Genomic DNA, 19,757 nt, shown 5'->3' on the forward strand with positions numbered 1-19,757 from the left:
AACATGTTTTGGAAAGTTCAAGGACTTATTTGTTTCAAAAAAAAGTTCAAGGACTTAATCATTCCAAACAAGAAAGTTCATTGGTTTTTATTGTAATTTTTCCAAATCCAAAAAACAGAAACTTCTGTGGGCCCCTTACATACATCTTATTACTTAATATTCTATCAACCCATAACATGTAATCATGTTTCCACCATTAAACTTAATTTCCCACTAATTATAATTTTAAGACATAATCATGTTTAGAGTAAATTACGTGTCCCATATGTTTAATATGATTCTCGTAAATTACCTTATTATCCTTCAATCACTACCAAAAATACCATTTTTACCCCGCCAAAAAGATTCGAACAAATAAAGGGGCAACGGGCAACGGGCAGCGGGCAGCGGGCAGAGTTCCTTCTCAATTACTACCACCCATGTCTTTGAGAATCCTTCCTTCTCTATAAAAACCCAACGCTGGAACCCTTCTGTTCCCAACAGCTTGCTCTTGCAATTTTCTTCTCTTCCCATATTTTCGTTAAGAATCGAATTGCAGAGCTTATTAATGGAGGCAATGAAGATGATGAAGCTTTTCGCCATAATGATGGTGATGATGATGGCCGTTTCAGCCATCTCCGTCTCCGCTGCGGACGCTCCTGCTCCTGCTCCTGCGTCTGACGCCACAACCGTCTTCGTCCCTACCGCCATCGCCTCACTATCTGCACTCGTTTTCGCTTTCCTCTTTTGATTTGTTCAGTTACAGTATGATTTTGATTATATAAGTGTTATATTGTTGCTATTGATACACCTGTTCGAATCTCTCTTTTCTCCTTCTATTTCATGGAGATAGAAGGAATAGAGAGAGAGATGAAGGAAAATCTTCGATCTATAATTCTGTTCGAGTTTCTAGATTAATAAATTTCAGTTCGTGATTTTGATGTTTTGATCTTTGGATTTTTGAATTAAGTATTGATTACTATATTTATGTTATTGAATTTGAATTCATTATTGTACCTGTTTGAAATTGAAGCATAGAATGAATTCAGATTCCTTGATTCTTATTTTTCAAATTGATTATGCTTTCTATCCTCTGAAAAAGTAAAGCAAATCTCAATGCGTTTGTACCTCACGAAGCTTTATTCATTATCTTGCTTTTCAAATTTATGCTTTGGGAATAGCATTTCTACTCCATGATTCTACTTCAAATCTGGCATTATTCCTTTGAGGAATTTTAAATTCGTTAATGGAGGTCGATTATAATTAGATCAAAAGTAATACGATGATCATCAAACATTTCTACTTTTTCATGATTGCTTGATAACATTTGATTAGTATTAAGAAACCTTTAGTTGATATAAAACTTGACATGCGTCCTGTTTTCTTTTTCATTAACACCATATTGAAAGTGGATCTCCGAAAGGTCCTTTTGGAGCTAGGTGTCGTCGTGTAGATAGCTTTGATCATAATCTCCAGATGGAGACTCAAAGTAATGTTCTAGTCATTTATAGATCAATAATCATCTTTTTCCTGCTAGATTCAAACTAATACTGTCAAAATATGAAAAGAGAGTTTCAATCATTTATATAAAACTAATTGCGATCATTAAAATAAAGGTAAAATATGTGGGATAACAATTTACTTTTATAAATTTCCTTATTGTAATATTGTATTTTCAGTTTTTCTTATTACAGTAATATATTTTCAAAATATTTTTTATTAGGATATCGAACTTTCAAAAATTTACCCGTTATAGGGTAACATATTACCTTTTAAATAGGTTTTTTTTGTTGACGTATCAAACTTAAACATGGAAGCCACATAGGATAACCTATTATACATGGAAAATATGCAAAATAGCAACCTATTTTAAAATTTTCTTTACTATAACATTGTACTATCAGTTTTTCTTATGATAACAATATACTTTTAACATATTTTTTATTAAAGCATCGTACTTTAAAAAAATTACCCGTTATAGCATTGGGTACACGATGTGAAACGTGTTCACAAAGGGGTGTTAAAAAGGTAATGTGAAATCTTTGAGTTTCATACTAATTTTATATATCAATTGAATACTAAATTTTTCACTAATTTGAACAGGAACCATCTCCAATTGAATCACGACCAAAGCTCATCCTGAAAAAAAAATGAGGTCAAGTAATGACAACTTTAACAACTTACGAAAAATACTGTTGAGAAAGATGGAGAACGTAGTAGTTGTGACAAGACGGTTCCACTTGATTAAATATCATTATTAGATAAATGTGAATATGATGAGTTTTTTTTTTTGTTCCACTTGTTTAGTTTTTGGCATTACAAGTAAGCCATGAAATTTATGATGAACGAATGGTTTTTTATGAATATTTTTATTAATGAAATAGTGATCTTTTGTAAACATGTTTAGTTTCTGATATTATATTTTTTAGTAAACATATTTGATTAAACTTACAATGTTTAAATGATAAAAATATTAAAATTAAAGTACAATCTTGTAATAGAAATTGGTGATGTTATAATAAAGTAATTCTAAAAGTACAATATTATAATAAAAAATGTCATGTGAGCACTATCGTACATGTGGACAGCCTCCGTAAACGATGAGGTGACAAAGAAACTTGATATAATAGGTAAATTTAATTTAAAAGGTTACCCAATGCTATAACGGGTAATTTTTCAAAGTATGATGCCCTAATAAAAAATATTTTGAAAGTTCATTCATGTAATAAGAAACTGAAAGTAATACTATAATAAGAATATTTATAAAAGTAGATTGTTATTTCGCATATTTTGTCCCCAAAATAAAGTTGTAAACAATAAGAAAACCCAACAGCGGTTATGGTTTTTGTATTTTTACTGATATAAAATACGATTAGAAGTAATGAATTTGAAAATATAGTGTCTTTTTGAAATTCAAATCAATAATTACAGCAATTATGTGGTGGAATTGGTAAAGTATCAAAGTTAAGGGGATATTCTTTTAAGGTGACAAAGGGTTTGATGTTAATGCTGCCACATTATCATTTGTATTATTTTAATTAAATATAGGACAAATTTGTGTTCAAATCCCCCCAAAAAAACAGAAATTTAATGGATTCAAACATTTTCGATGATATTTTTTCTTATACGAGTTTTTAGAGATACAAAACTAAGGTAGTAGACTATATATACAGGATGGAAGCAAGTGGATGAGAGGATCGGAGACTGTAGAGGCAGTTGATGAGATGTTAAAGAATCTCACGTCAGCTAAATTTTGACCATTTATCTTTTTATATGTTGGAACCTTCATTAAGTCAAAAGTTTTTTTTGAAAAATAATCTAATATGATTCCACATATTCTCACTTGGTATCAAATTTAAGGTCTACCATCCTACGGTTCGAAACTTTGTGACAACCTTAACTCATCTATCCCCTCACCTGTCTTTCCCCCTCTCGATACTCTAGGATAATCATTGAGGAGCCACCCGATAGGTTGCTAGAGCCTTAAGATTATAAAGAGGGTAGTTTATTTGTTGTATTTAGATGATTCTTTTTAGTAATTATCATTATCTATGTCCATGATAAAAAATGAAATTATAAAAAGCCTTTTATTTGTTTATACTTGTTTTCTACGAGATGCCAGGAATTTCTTGTACCACGTTCCTAGCCGTAGTATGTAAGATAATGAAGAAGACTATTTGACTTGACCATTTCCTTTTTTGACTCTAATTTCAAGTGAGACATATCAGATAAATTTGGTTTCGAAACCTTTGTGGCTCATTTTAGGCCACCAAGAACTGTTCAATATTACAAATACATCAATAAGAATCATGTAAGCTAATGAGCATGACTACTAGTTTTATTTGACATCTTTGGCTCAAATAATCTACAAAATGAATGCAAAACCCTCCATTCATATGGTTCAACAAACCTTTACTTCTTTATCTGCAGACAGGAAATAAATTGATAATGGCTGATAATGATTTGTAAAGGAGCATTCTGGAGGTATGAACAAGGAAGGAGGTAAAAGACAAATGACATTTGGCATCATGTGCAGTGCACATGGGAATGGTGGACAGGAAGAAGGCCAAACCCAAAATGTGTGTCTACACATAATCATGGCTTTTTCACCATAAAAAGGGGTGGTTGCTTGGATCTTTGCCTCTCACATGGGTGGAAGAGAGTGGGGTTCTTGCACCCACCCATCCCATGTTATCATCATTTCCCCCAAATTTTACCAGTCATGGTGTCATCTAGAGCCTGTTCTTGTTTATTTCATAGTGGCTTAATGATGTATAGAAAGTGGCTTCTTCTCCAATAAGCTTCTCGGGAAAGCTTTATGCAGAGCCAAGTTTTTCCCAAATCTATCACTCTCAATTAAAAAGCACGCTCTTTCCATCTATGAAGAAACCTTTCCAAACAAAAACCTTTCCAACCTATAAACAGATTAATTCACACAGACAAATTTATTCATACAAGACTTAATAGAAAACCAACCAAACAGTCCATGAGTTTCTTTTTTTGTATTCTCTTTGACCAAAATTCCAACAGTAGGATAAAACCAAACCAAACAAACTCATAATATCCTACCAGAAGATGGGGCCAAGAGATAAGATGTATACAGACCTTCCCTCTCCGTCTGAAAAGACAGAGCCTGTTTCCAATAATACAATACAAATACAGAAGTCAAAAAAATCCATAAATGTCGCATATGAGATCCAAGTTGTTTTTGTACAAACATTCAAGTCCTATCACTACAACACTTGATGATCTATGTATTCTTTTTCTAGAAAATTTTGCACTATTTCTTTTTAAGAACTCTGGAACATTGTTCCTAATCAGCAAAACTACAATTATGCATTCAGTAAGATTGTACAACTATTTCTGCACATAAAATCACTAACATGTAATAATATATATTAATTTCTGACCTGAATCTAGAGTTCTGACTTAACAGAGAGCTGAGAGACTTCTTTATCAGCAAAATGTAGCAGCCTTCGAAGTCTGAGTACCATATCACAGTGAAAAGGAAGGGAGGTTCGTCTTTCTAGGTATGCTGGGCTGACTGTCATCCAAGACAACGCGTGGAGCTCGGCTGCCACACGTTCAAGAATCAAATGGTTTTCCAACCCAGATTTTTTCGAGGTTTTTTCACTATTGTTATTATTGCCACCATAATAGTCAAAAAGTCCGACAGAGAGAATAGAAGGCCATTCTTCTTTGCAGTTGCTCCTAGAGTCTTTCCGCATAGAAGGTACGGCTTTTGAGACCACAAAACCTGTAGAAATGGGAATGGCGGAACCCTTGCTGTGGAGGAGATGTGCTAATGGTGGTGATTCTGAGGTCAGGCAGGTGGGGAGCTGGAGAGGGTTTGGGGGTAGAAAGCGCATGCTAGGTGATGGTACAAATATATAGGAAGCAGATGCAGAACCGAGAGATTTCACAGGCGTGAACCCTTCAACGTAGCAAGACTGCCCCATTATGCCACTGCTTTGAGTTGTCCCTGTTGCAGGAAGATTGCAAACCATATAAACATCTTAAACAACTGTACTGTTCATTGGTGTTCTAGAATTTTGGAAAAAAAAAAGAGAGGGGAAAATAGAAAGGAAAGAAAATAATTTTTTTTATTTGTGTTCTTGAAAGGGAAGGGAAAGCATGGAAAGGGAACACTTTTTTCATGTTCTTCAACCGGAGAGAAAGGAAAGAAATGACGTCACTTTTACCAATATCCCTTTATATATACAAGGTCAGGTTCAGGGGAAAACCAAAAAAATAAAAAACTAAAGAACACTCTGGTAACTGTTCACTTGGACGGTATGCACACGTGCATACAAGTAATTTGTAAGCAATTTGGGTGGTACGCACATGTGCATAAAAACCAAAAAACAGTTTCAATTACTTGTATGCACGTGTATTTTGTCCAGGTTACCAGGGTGTTCCTCAATTTTTCATTTTTTGGGGTATCTCCACTGAACCTCCCTCTATATATATAGAGGACGGTTCATGTGAGAATTTACCAAGGTGTTCCTCAATTTTTCATTTTTTGGGGGGTTTTCACTGAACCTCCCTCTATATATATAGAGGACGGCTCATGTGAGAATAGGAGTTAAGATGAGAAGTGTAAGAAAGGATCTAGACCCTTGATCACTTTTAATCTCACCCCCACCCCATGAATTGCGCTTCTCACGGGAATTGATATAGTCCATCTCATTAGTGTTGATCTTCAATTAGGATTGATCCAAGGGTGGAGATCCTTTCTTACCCTTCTCATTATAACTTCTATTCTCACCGGAACCCAACCCTATATACATATATATGTGTGTGTGTGTGTGTGTTTTTCTCACTTTTCCTTATGAGGATATTTTTGTCATAAAAGATCACAGACTCCTTTCTAAAAAATTAAGAGAAAACATGGTTTTTGTTTTCCCCTCCTTTCCCTTCCTTTCCTTCAAAAGAAAAGGTTTCAAGAACTGTGTAAAAAGGGGAAAAGTTTCAACTTCAAAATCATCATCAAGAGAATTTTGGCTAGATATTGATGATAAATTTACAAAAAGAAAGAAAAATCTAACCTGGAGATGAATCTGCCTGATAAACTAACTGTAGTGAATGATCAACAGATATTGATACAAAAGTGATGCTTTGCACCCACTGAAGCAAACCCTTTGAGTTATCCATTGCCATATGCCCGCCACTGCTTAACAGCTGCTTTCTAGATGATGGTTGTCCCAAGCCTCCTTTCATAAAGGTAGAAGCCTTGGTGTGAGATGGTAGATTTCTGTCTTGAATTATGCTCATCTCTTGCTGTTGCAAGGAACCTCCGTTGCTGCTTGCCGGCATTCCATCAGGTACTGATCGTCGAAGGTGCAAGGACCACTTTTTGACCTCCGAACCCCCTATAGAATAAAGGGCTTTCTGCCATTCTGCTTACACATCATATAAATAATAAATAAAGGTATTGCCAAATCAATCAAGAAAGAAAAGGATAAAAGCGTAAAAATACAGAAGGATGGCTACCCTGGCACTCAAGCTCAAAGAAGCATCCAATGCGGGTGATAACAAAATCTCTTGGCCGGGCTGTGGTTGTATCTGGAGAACATGCCTGAAGTATCTGACAACCTTGCTGCAAAATTTGGACGAAAAGGAATTGGAGACCCTTCGTGTCCTGTCTACTGCTGATTCCACCAAATGGAAATGTATAACTGTCGAGCAGTTCACCCCTTGCATCCGTCCATATGCAAACCAGCCACCGCCAATCTTCGGTCCATCCATAGCAACAATGCAGACTTGGGGATGTTTTCTGATGAGCTGACCCAAACCCATCATCCATACCATCAATTTGAGATCCCAGCCCAACATCAGAACTTGTACCATCATCCGATAAAAGCTTCAAAGATTCAGGTGAAACTCCACGTTCTGAAGAACCAGGCTCCGCAAGAATGAAAAGTGGCTCAAACATATATTTTAACTCTTCTTGAAGAAGATAATCTCCACTTCTATTGGGATCACCTCCTAGTCCCCCAGTTCTAGACATTTGCCATGAGTTATCCCAGGTGCCAGACCTCAAGCTAGCATCGAGTTCACCCTCTCTCTGGAGAGTAGGCCCCACCATTCGAGGGCCTATGGAGTCTTTCCACATCCCTGGAATCGGAGAGTTCATTTGCATCATAGTCGAATGAGATTGGGATCTACCCGGCATCGAAACTGATGGGATGACTTCAGTAGATGATCCTCGAGAGATCCTTCGTGCTTTGTTGTAGACTGTGAACGCAATCTCTTTGAGGATGACCGGCTCATTAAGAGATGGACTTGTCACCCGAAATATAGCATCAACTGTCACAACTTGTAACACCAGTTTAGGGATACTAAACCCTGAAATCGTGACAACGTTTGATATTGATGCTTCATCTACCGCGGTAGAGCAACTTAAAGCCTTCCCAACTTGATTTTGCATGGCGGATCTTCTTTCTTTATCTGCAGAAGGAAAGATAGCTGAACCAACAGCTACACATGATTCAACAATGGTCTTCAGAACAGCAACAGGCTCGGGAAAGGGGCACACCACATATATCACCTGATTATCATATCCAATTAAATGTGGCAAAATTTCAGTTAAACCGTTAAAAAAATGAAACAGTGAAGCAGTGTATAGCCACAACTTACTGTACAAGGAGTGCTGCTTCCTTCTTTTGAATTTGGAGCAAAGCAGGAACCAAGTTTTAGGGCTTTCAGAACCTTAGAAAGGGACTTCAAAAAGCTTGTCAAATCCCAACCGTTAGACAGAGAAAGAAAATAATCACTAATTGATCCCACCAGAGACGCACTATCGCTTTCGATCTTCATCGATTGGGGACAATCAAGTAAAACAAAACCAGAAGAAGACCATTTCCCAGAGTCCTTGGCAGTTGGATTCCCCAAATTCTGGGGCGAATGTGTTCCCAATTTGCATGTCTCATACACTGCAAGAAAAGAGAAGTTGTATCTACTAAAACTAGTTTGACACAAGGTTATGATTTAGTGCACAAAAGAATACAACTTATGACAAACCCGTCTCAAGTTGTTGGAAGAAGTCTGCAGCAGCGGTTGTAAGGGGATCAATGTCTGGACATACGACACAATAATTCATCTGCAACAATAACGGGAAGGAAATGGTAAAAACTTTATGCTAAGTTAGAGGTACAAATGTGTGGTTGACTGGAATTAAAACCGATAGTAAATATCTCACATGCTTCTGCATAGCATAAGGTTCAAAAGGAGCTTTCTCCCAGTGTTGAAGAGAGCTCGCTGAGGTCTTTAGCCAATCATCCTGGTACCTGTTACATACATTACTTTTCGAGCTTATCCCTAGATGTAATATTTGTCATCTTCAAAATTCATATGAGATTTAATAGAAGTAAAATACTTTGTATTATCAAAACCATACCCAACAAGAATAGCAGGAATAGGCACTACAAGGAGGGCAGGCCTGAGTGCTAGTTGCTGCTCGGACTCGGTTATACATATGTCTTGGTTTGATCGCCTATCACTTGCTTCATCCACTCGAGTTCCATCTATGGCCAATATGCAATTGTTCTTATGCTGAAGAATAAGTATACATATAGAGGGAGGTTTGGGAGAAAACCCCAAAAAAATGAGAAGTTGAAGAACACCCTGATAACCACCATTCATCTGTAAGGTATGCACATGTGCATACAACTAATCGAAGTTGCTTCTTGGTATTTATGCTCGTCTGCATGTTATGCACATGACCATCCAGATGAACATTTACCATGGTGTTCCTCAATTTTTCATTTTTTGGCCTTTTTCCTCAGAACCCGATCCTATATAAAGCAACCTCAATTACTTGTATGCACATGTACATACCGTCCAGATGATGAATGGTTACCAAGGTGTTCCTCAGTTTTTCATTTTTTTGGAGGTTTTCCCCTTAACCTCCCTCTCTCTCTCTCTTTATATATATATATATATATATATATATATAACCTATACATGGTCTCACTCAAATTAAACAACTATAGTTATCAGTTACCTTTGCTAAGACAAGATGTTGATCCACCAGCAGACTGAGATGGGCTTATTGGTTCAACAGACATTGCAGTACTAGAAGAATCTCTACAATCGTTTATGCTTGCAGATGATTCAGCCGAAAATCCATCACCAAGACCAGATTGACCATTGCGACCTTTGCACCAATCAGTGACAGACAAAGGACCATCAAAGGTACCAAAGGCCAATTTCAAGGCTGATTTTATGTCAGACTGAAGCAAAGTAATAGCATACGATGCATGGACCTGAAACCCAATAGTGAGGCTACAATATTACATAAAAATAAAAACTTGAACTACTTTGACAAAAATATAGACAAAGGTATATCAACTACAGAAATAGAAACTAAAAAAGTATGGAAGCTTACATCAGCTGAAAGTGGATCTGCTAGCTCTACACCAGCAATATCAAGAGAATGACAAGAAGCCAAAACCCCACCACAGCCTGCGTGAACTAAAGAAGGCCCACAAGAAAATCCACGCCTCCACTGCTCCTGCATTGCCAGCCAACCATAAGGACCATCCCCATAATCTGCATCTAATGTCACATCCACAAAAGAGGTAGCTTGTTGGAAAAGTAGCGGCATTCCATCAAGAAGCTCCAAAAGAGGTTGTCGCTGGCCATATGAGAGCATGCCTTCCTCATTAAAGGAATTATGAGGTAAAGAAGCAAAAGATTCCATATTTGGTGTCATGGGTTTTGAACCTTTAGCGACTCCAACAGTTCGCCAAACACCAACAGGTGAGTTAAGAGGTCCATCTAGCAGCCCTCCATCTAAATCACCCGCGATTCTAACAGGTACGGATTCTTTCTTTATATCATACTTGCTTGATATATTGTCCTGCAAGATGTTTGATTCGCCATGCATCTGATACAAGACATTATTTCCAGATAACCTACTCAATCCAACAGACATCAAGCTGCTGGGAACTAATAGTGTATGTCTTATTCTGCACATAAAAGCTTGAAACATAATGCACTCAAGTTCATTCGCGATTGCCGTTTTTGACGATATAAGAAAATTCTCTGTTCCTCCTAGTAAGACCCCTTCTGTCATCTTATTCCGGGCAGAAGATCTAGGAGCATTATTTGAGGAATTGAAACCGGATAACATTGATGGTGCAGCATCTTCATGTGAAGCGATGATATTGTCACACGCTGAAGATTTGTCGTCTTTTTTATCTTTTCCACTTTCAACATGAGTGTAGTATTTCTTGGATTGAAGCAAGGAATATTTGTCTTGCCTTCCTGAGCCACCTTTTGAATTCGCACCAATGCCAGGCTTATCGTCAGATATATCATGGCGAGGAGAAGGAGGTATTGCGGAGTAGACGTAGTTATTTGTACTTGAATTTGCACTCTCCACCGTTCGAGATTTTGGAATATATGGGCTTTTGATAACAGAAGATAGCAAGTCATTTGTTGGGGTTTCCACTGCTCCATATTCTGGAGCAAATGTCATCAGGGCTTCAGCTTTTATCAAATAATCAAACTCGCTGGTACTAGCTGGTGGATTATAATTCATTGATCCAGAAGACACAGCATCCTTCGTGACTTCCTGATTTTTGCTCATTGACTCCTCGACAACAGTTGATGGTTGATTAAAGCTCTCAAAGGATGTAAACCCAAGTGGCAAAAGCATCTGATCAGAGGCATCCATCATCCCAGTAAACGGGCTGCTACTGGCATCTCCACCATCTGTTGCAGAAAACATGGGAGTCTGCGACTCTTCGGTCCCTGGCGGCTTCACCATATTACAAACATCATACTAGTTTAGAAAATAAGTGCTCATACAATACACACAACAGAAGCTAGATGAGAAAGAACGTTCCAATTACCTCCCCAAATGGCAAAGCATCGTTCACAAAGAAGTCACCAAAATCTCCAAATTCTGAGAGAAGTGCTTGGATATCCATGACCGTACCTCTGTCATCATCGTCCCAGTCCCACTGAGACCCAACCTGGTCATTGTTGATTTCTACGTATGCATCTTGCATAGGTGCATTAATGACTGCACCTGCCTGACCATATGACTCGGTTATTCCAGTCCGAGATCGCTTACTACCCTGCATAATATGGGTAGAGCTAAGGATTGGAAACATAGGCTTTCGTAAAATTTATTAACTGTAGATGTAAACAACAATCTAACCAATGATCAGTTCTCAAAATTAAATAACACCAATTTCAGGACAAGGATGTTTGTATGTTCATTGTGAATTTAGATAAAACGATCATACCAATTTGGAGCCATCAATATGCATTTGATCTGCAGAAGTTAAACCAGACTGTCTGCATGATAGAGAATCAGCATCAGCCTCGAGATCGCCGGCTTCCCCAGTCATCCTATAATCACTATCACTAGATGTACTGGTGCTAATGCTACTGTTATTACTATTCCCGCTACTATTGTAACCATGTTGGGAGCGGATGCCACTATCATGCCAAGATCCATCCATGGCACTGAAAGCATCACTGCAAGATAGCAAAAGAACCATAAACATTACACGGATCAACAGTGGGAGCAACAAACAAGATGCAGATAAGAGTGAGGATGCAAATGGAACAAATATGCCTCAAAACTAACAGACTTACCATTGCATAGAGAATGACGAACCAGATAAAGATGGCCCCATCCAATTTTGAAGCCAGAATCTGTAGAATAAGAGAATGTAACACTTAGTGAACATATATAATGCAGATACATGCAAATAGATTACTAGAGCACCATAACTTTTGGACATCTACAGCAGACTGCTAAGAAACTCAAACACCCCCTCCCCTTTTTCCCACCCAAATATACGACAGAAAAGAACGATTTTGTGCAGAGGAAGACGAATTTTTTAGAGAGAATAATAGAAAGCTGATCAAAGTGGAGAGAATAGAAGAGATGCCTTTTCAGAGAAGATCTAGCAGATGATGTTTGCACAACTGGGACAAGGACTGCCTCAGCTGGATATATAAATGTTTTTTCATATATTGAAGAATGATATGCCAATCCCTTCTCACTTTCTCGTGTCACACCAGGAGATTCCGACATATGATGCTTTGAGAAGTTTCTGTTTGAATTTGATGGCAGTGGCTTCTCACTTTCAGCAGTCTCACAGCCGAGGGTTACTTCAAGATAGCAGTTTTGGCCCCTCAGCTGACAGCCAGAACTTTGAGAAATCTGGTATGGAAGACCTACAATTCCATTTGAAGCCTTGAACTTCCCAGAACTGTCCAACCATGTTTACAAGAAACAAGAAACAAGAAACAAAAACTGTGAGTGCTGTTATCATCGAAGTATCAAAGATACAAGTTATGAAAGGACTGATTGGTAACTCCACCTGAAATACAATTGCTTCACAAGATCACCTGGACAAAATCCAGTTAGCCTGCCACGCATTCCATGAGGTGAGACGATAACTGCAGAAGTAAACACTAGATATTAATTTGCAAACCCACATTCTCTCTTGTGCTCATGGTTTCTATAAATATTTTATCAAAACGAAAGGAAGACCAGGTGAATTTAAACTGACCCGGAAGCCTGTCACTGGAATGACTAGAAGTGCGCTTTAAGATTGTCTCCATGTCACCATTTGAAAGCGCCCGCACATGCCTGATAGTGAGAAGGGTTATGAATTTAACATAATCGTATAGCATTCTAGATCTCACAGAAGACAGCTGATGAAAGAAAATAAAGGAAGAAGTCGACGAACTTTGCAGATATTATGACATGAACAAATACTGCCTCTTCCGTCGCAGTAAAGATGAATTCAAGCACCGGCTGACCTCTCCTACAAAGGCAGCAACCATAATTTAGGCCACTTGAAGATATATACAGCAACAAGTAGGAAATGGCCAAAACTATTGAGCAAAAATGAAAATATCATAAGATCCCAAATATATGTAAAGGCAAAATAGTCAACGTGCTCAAGATGCCAAAAATGCGGTCATGACTAACAGCTATAACCTGTAGAGAATGAAAACCTGTGCCTACCAACTCACAATACCAAAAATAATAGCAAGTCTTCTGTTTTGGTTTATTGATTTCCTAAAGAAAAAGTAGGAATATGGAAGCTATTTGGACAGCTTCTTTTCAGCACCTTACAGCTTCTAGATCATATAACCTATTTATCGGAATTCAACAAAGTTTATACGGAAAAGCAAGAATCCCTCATATAAAGTAAGCCCATCATTCTTTCTCTTCTTCGATTCCCAGACATTTCATTACAAGAAGAACTGGAACCACAAAACTAGTGGTGAGTTCACTCATACTGTTAATTTAAGAACAGTTTAAACATCAGAAGTGGGAATTACAAAATTATTATGCCATAAGACTGGTAATGTGACAGAGATGACCAAATGACATCACAATAAATAAATAAAACTCCAGCTTTCACAACAAATTATAGGATAGTACCATGCACCTGAACAGTTCATCTCCTTGCGAAGATGGATGGTATCTCGAAAATACATCCCCGAATCTCATATACGAAAGCCCTATTAGTGCTCTGTCAACAGTAGTTAAGGAAAAACAAATTCATAGGTGCATTAGATAGTTGTTTTCCAAGAAATCTAGCTAAATAAAGAATAGAAGAGACACATCAGGAACCTTTCAATACAATTCCTTAAAGCTTGAGAAAGTGCAGCTGCCACCTCTTCAGAGTCCCCAGGTGCCAACCAGACCCCAGATGCCAGAACTGCAACAAATTATAAACATGGATTACAATGATCAGAACTGCAAGAGTGGTAGAAATCTATATATACGAATACCCATTGCAAGGATATAGGTGGTCGCCCAAGAGATTCACCGTGAATCACAAACAGCATACATAATCGAGTTATAAGTGTACCTCTTAGTTTAGATACAGCAGCTTTAGCCTTATCAGCGACAGATAAATGGCGGCCAGGGATAAAAAGCCATAGCTTGATTTTCTCGTCTGCAAAATTTCATACATTAACCAATTAGTTGGAGGAAAAAAATATGCTGCTTCAACTCTTGAACTGGGTGAAGAAAAATCATAACATTTACCAGGGTTATGTAGGCCCTGAGATGGATCCCAAGGCCCAACAAAAGAATTACCCCATGTGCTAAGGAATCCATCCTTCTGCAACTGCAGATGGGATGAAAGTACCAGTTGTGCAGCAGCATCTCTCTGATTCAACTTTACACTGTCCAAAGCATCGAAAAAATATGATTTCAGCAAAAACTAAGAATGCTAACTAATCTGAACATACAAGACCGAAACAAATTTTAATCATCATGGGCCACTGAATTATCTTTTTAAACAGGTCAATGAACCTTATGTTTTCTCGATTTGACCACTGTCGTCACTTTTTGGTCAAGAACTTCACCCAGTTGTTGTCTAGCTACAGACAAATACCAGATAGAAACCAATTTGCAATCATCGTGGGCCACTGTTTTTTTTTTCCAAAATGGGTCTATGAACCTTGCCATTATCAATCACATTCTGTTCAAAAAGTTCACCCAACTGTTGTCTAGCTACAGTCTAGTAACAGACCACAATTGCCTCACAATAGAAGAGAAAAATGAGAAAAACTACAACTTATTAACAACAAGATGCTCTACCAAAAGGAATTCACTACATCATATGAGGTGCTGGACTTTAAAATTAATTACATAAACCATCTTCCAAGGGTGCATGATATTAATAGCTCTTCCCAGTGATGGAAGAAGACTATCAAGAATTGTACAGGTGAATTCCTGTAGGATAATAGCATCCTATTACTTAAAGGGGCATTCCTATCATGACCAAAGTTTAGGGTTGTGGCCCATCCTCAGGTTCCATCTTTTGGATTCAGTTTGTTCAAATGAAAGCATTAAAAGGATAGCTATACAGGAGGGAAAATAGACACACTTTAAGTTCAGCAATCGAATTAGACGATTTGAAAGCTCAAAGACCCAAAATAAGAAAGTTGCCCAAGTCCAATCTATTGTAAAATGCTATATGTACAGTGACCAATAAGTTCTCCTTGCTTAACATAAAATAGACCACAAGTTTTAAATTATCAAAACAAGGAACCTTCTATCAGATAGGTTGGGATCAGATTCATTCGGGAGAAACTGGAACCATGACACCTGATGTAGACCGCCCTACAGAGAAGTCAAAGAGAATAAATAAAATAACATATGAAATCATGTGAAGAGACATGGCTGAAAAGTTATAAGATAATTCACAACTAACATGTCACATTTCGTTCTTATGTAAGCCAATTGAAGCAAAGAGAACTGGAGAACATCATCAATTATGAAATTACAAGCATGCAACTAAACTCATAAATAATTTCCCATGCTACTATCGGTGTTCAGTTCAGTCAGATGACTTTTTTTCCTTCCTTTTTCTTGCAAATAGAAAAGCATCACAAGGGGGTGTGAAGGGAGTCGCTCTTCGGACCTCACACAAACCCTTTAGATAGTCTGTCCCATACATTGATCACAATCTAACATTTAAAGCATTCATCCTGAACCGGGATCGAACTCTCCATGAGATTCATGGATGTAATAAAAGAAACCTGATAGAACAAACTTCAAGTTAAAGTCATGGTACTCCTCGTATTTATAACAAAGTTTTTCCAGTGTTAGATACATTACTTTCACCATTTACAGTTACAAGTATCAAGAAAGGTTAGGTTCACAGAGAATTTGGAACTATCTATGAAAAATGTTATATGTTATAAAATCTTAGGCAATATCTTATGGGATCAAGACATTATATTTACATGCCTGAACAAGAGTAGCATCAACAATCTACAAGTTTATCATTTGACATAGAAAATAGATTTAAATGATGTACTCATCACAGATAATCTGGGCAACTGCTTGAAAGGAACCAAGAATTGCATAAACATTTGTTTTCTTTAATATCTAGAGTGTTAGATAGATAGTCAAGTTTAATAGAACCCAAGAGAAAATGGGAGTCTGATTAATACAGGGTTAAATACAGCATTAGAGTTACTTTTAAGTGATCTTTATGAAAAGATCGTTATTTGTTAGTTTCTCCATGTGGAATGGTAAATTGAGTTCTTTAAAAACAATCATTCACATTCCAAATTAAAAAATTCAACTACTTTACTAATTAACCAATTACGATGTAGATGTAGTCTTAGTACATAACATTGTATAACACAGTGAATATCCAGCTAAAAGCTATAACAATCTATTCAAAAGAAAACTAAAGTAACCGGAAGAAACATACAATTTTGAAGACGTTTGTCCACATCACCAATGCACTTGAATGCCCCCAATAAGTTCAAATCAGGTCAAAACTTTCTACTTTATGCCAGAGGTTGCATATCGAAAGCCACATATGTATCTTCATTCAATCAACCTGGTAGAGGTCTTCTCCAAAACAACAGAACAAAATGGATATCACTCCGTTGTATGGTTTGCATTCAAAATCAAATGACGCTATTGGTAGTTGAGATGGCAAATGAGGAAGATATTCGTAGATCCAACAGAAAAAGAACACTAAATATTGAATTCTTCCATAGCTAAGGAAGGTGTAAAAAAATAGAACCAAGATCACATCTAATTGCACTTTTTATAGACCTCCACAACTAGAAGATATTTCCAAAAAATATTCCAAAAGTGCAAGCTTTCATGACAACATACATCTCAATGACTGTAATACAAGGCAAAGATGAGCAAAGAAATATATAGTTTCACTGAACGACCTTCATAAAACATATTCCACATTGATGTAAGAGCAAACAAATGTTAGAACCTGCAGAAATATGAAAGAACAATTGAATGCTCGAGCCTGCAGAAATGCTCGTATCATATGTGAGCGACCATATAATATTCAATGCCTAGCTAGCCCTAGAAACTTCAATCTGATTCAATTCAAGACAATCAGACTAAAAATTCAAAACCTCACTCCATAACTGGTACGTAATACGGACCCAATATAATCAACGAGAAGAACTGCAAAAATTCATTACACACACTGGCATAACATAACCCCCAAAATTTAAACAGACACATAGCAGGAACTATGACTAATGGCAATAGCGAGAAATTACGAAACACTGAAACATCTTACCTTACTGCATCAAGCTACTTGCTGATCCATACGATGATTGAAGTACTCGAAAGCAAGGTTCAGCTACTTGGGGGGGGGGGGGGGGGTTCTCAATTTCAACTTATAGAAAAATGAATTGAAACGGCAGTAATTTGCTGAAATCAAATAAGCTAGAAGACTGGCAAACAAGATTCTTCAGCTCCGATTAGGCGAAAAGGTGAAGATTTCGAGAAACTTGCAACTGGGTTTTCAATTGACAGTTAAGGGTTGATTAAAGAGATCTGTAATGTGCGAATTCTACGAACTAACTAACTAAGACAATTGATCAAACAACGAACAGACCACGAACCCTTTGGTAGAAAATTCGATTTTAGCCACAAAATCGAAGGGTTTTAATGGTGTTGAGGAGCAACGAGAGAGGGTTAGTGCTTGTGCCTTGATTCTCTTATGAAGAATCGATCCTCGACTCTCTTTTTTCTTTCTATTTTTCCCTCTTTTCTATTTTTTTTTTTTCCGGTCTTCGATTACACTTTGTGCCTTTGTTGCTTGTAGCTTGGTGGTTTGTCCTCAATCGGTTTAAATAATGCAAGTCGACCTCGAATATCATTATATTCGATTCGAAACCCAATTTTCAAGTTCGATTTTGACTCTGAAAATCTTACGAGTAGTCAAAATTAAAACTCGAAAACTATTTTTCAAACTTGAACTTGAATCAAGATCGAACCAAGTTCACCCATTGAAATTTATGAAATCTTAGGGTTTTTCTTTTATAAATTTTAAAACTTAAAGGTGTTCTCTTAGTTTTTATAAAACTAAAGAGATCAACTTCAAATTTCATCATCAACAAAGTTAAAAATTTCATTCATTTCTCTCTCTTTTTATAACATCTTGTATCCCTTTCTTTCGAGTATAAGACATTATTTTTTATTTTACAAATTTCATCGTAAAAACTGATTATATATAAAATAATCGAGAATCTCACGAGTTTTTCAAGTCGAGTATTGGGTAGCTTGACTCGACTCGTTAATATGTCGAGTTCGAGTCGAGCCTATTCGAGTTGTGTCGACCGAGTTTTGACCAAGTCGATCTCGAGTAGCTCACGAGTTGTCTTGTATGGTTTACATCAATAGTCAAGGCTGCCGATTTTGATCCTTAAGGTTTAAAACTTGACACTATGTGTCCCTACAACTTTATAGCATTTTCACCTTTGTAGGCATCAAAGTAGTAATGCTTTTCTATTTACTTGAAGTGATACGGGAATAACACTCTCAAACAACTGTTAATTTTGACTTAGATCTTTCGTACCCTGGTTCAATAAATGTCGTCTTCGATTTTAAACCCATTTATTGAGACATCTTTAGCAATCTCTTTTAACAAAAGCATAAACGTAAGTTTCAAACTAAAGCATACATATTTATGTATTAAGCTTACAATATACCGTCTTCGGTATAAAACACAAAAATATTTCGATCGTTTTTACATTTTTATCCATGTTCATATGTCGTCACAAACAAAATTTCAATGGTACAACATGCAAGAGTGCGGTCATAAAAGTTATCTATCGATGTAATGACGATCCATAATCTAATTTACTACCGTCTGAAAACAAATGAAATATTTGGTATGTAGTTAAGACCTCAGTGAGGTTATATATGGAATTATATCTTTGCAAACTTCAGTTGGTTTAGTAGGATAACGTATTTGATTCAGTAAAGATTGGGTTATGCTATAATTTACTTTTAAAGAAGCAACGATGAAGAGATATTTATATCAGGAATAGAATTGTTTATGGACAGAACGGCTCGTTAGATCCGACCTGCTAAAAAAACAGACTTGAATGACTATTTTTTTAAAAATTAATTAGTGAACTAAAATTAATGGGATGGCACAACCATACAACAAAAAGGAGTTGGATCAGCCTGTTTATCGTTTCATAATCAATTGAATTTTACAGTTAATATTTAATAAGTTCTTCTAAAAGAAATATCTGTAGACTTGAGATTGTACTTCCCACAGATAACGGCGATGAAGATGAAGTTAACAGGCACTATATTACTGTTAAATAAAAACTATTATGCACACTTGTGTATTTATATATGGGCAAATTGCATGAAAAAGTAATTTACTTTAACTTGATTCGTATTTTAAGTAATGTACTTTCAAAACTTTCATTTTGGTACCAAAGATGTAAAGTTTTATACATTTAAGTACCTGGGTAACCGGTTGAAGCAT

General features: G+C 36.7%; 1 protein-coding gene across 4 annotated transcripts; it reads right to left on the reverse strand.

The window, feature by feature from the left end:
* Nucleotides 1–3,841: 3,841 nt before the first annotated feature.
* Nucleotides 3,842–18,010, reverse strand: LOC112521029 (mediator of RNA polymerase II transcription subunit 13). Of its 4 annotated transcripts, none has more exons than XM_025129656.1 (23): nt 17,547–18,010; nt 16,701–16,843; nt 15,528–15,598; nt 14,516–14,655; nt 14,337–14,423; nt 14,096–14,183; nt 13,911–13,994; nt 13,200–13,277; nt 13,020–13,099; nt 12,828–12,906; nt 12,393–12,716; nt 12,094–12,153; nt 11,739–11,973; nt 11,340–11,567; nt 9,869–11,245; nt 9,485–9,746; nt 8,879–9,005; nt 8,681–8,768; nt 8,503–8,581; nt 8,119–8,414; nt 6,973–8,029; nt 6,528–6,878; nt 3,842–5,461 (listed from the first exon to the last, which is right to left on the reverse strand). In XM_025129656.1, the coding sequence occupies exons 2-23, from the start codon at nt 16,722–16,724 to the stop codon at nt 4,896–4,898; spliced, it is 5,781 nt and encodes a 1,926-aa protein (XP_024985424.1). In that variant the 5' UTR covers nt 16,725–16,843; nt 17,547–18,010; the 3' UTR covers nt 3,842–4,895. The 4 variants fall into 4 exon arrangements, with proteins under 4 accessions (XP_024985424.1, XP_024985425.1, XP_024985426.1 ...); XM_025129657.1 differs by having other exon boundaries at nt 16,701–16,846; nt 17,547–17,605; XM_025129658.1 differs by having other exon boundaries at nt 13,200–13,274; nt 16,701–17,610.
* Nucleotides 18,011–19,757: the final 1,747 nt, after the last annotated feature.

Source organism: Cynara cardunculus (genome assembly GCF_001531365.2).
Source record: "Cynara cardunculus var. scolymus isolate 2C chromosome LG 11, CcrdV1, whole genome shotgun sequence".
NCBI classification, from domain to species: Eukaryota; Viridiplantae; Streptophyta; class Magnoliopsida; order Asterales; family Asteraceae; genus Cynara; species Cynara cardunculus.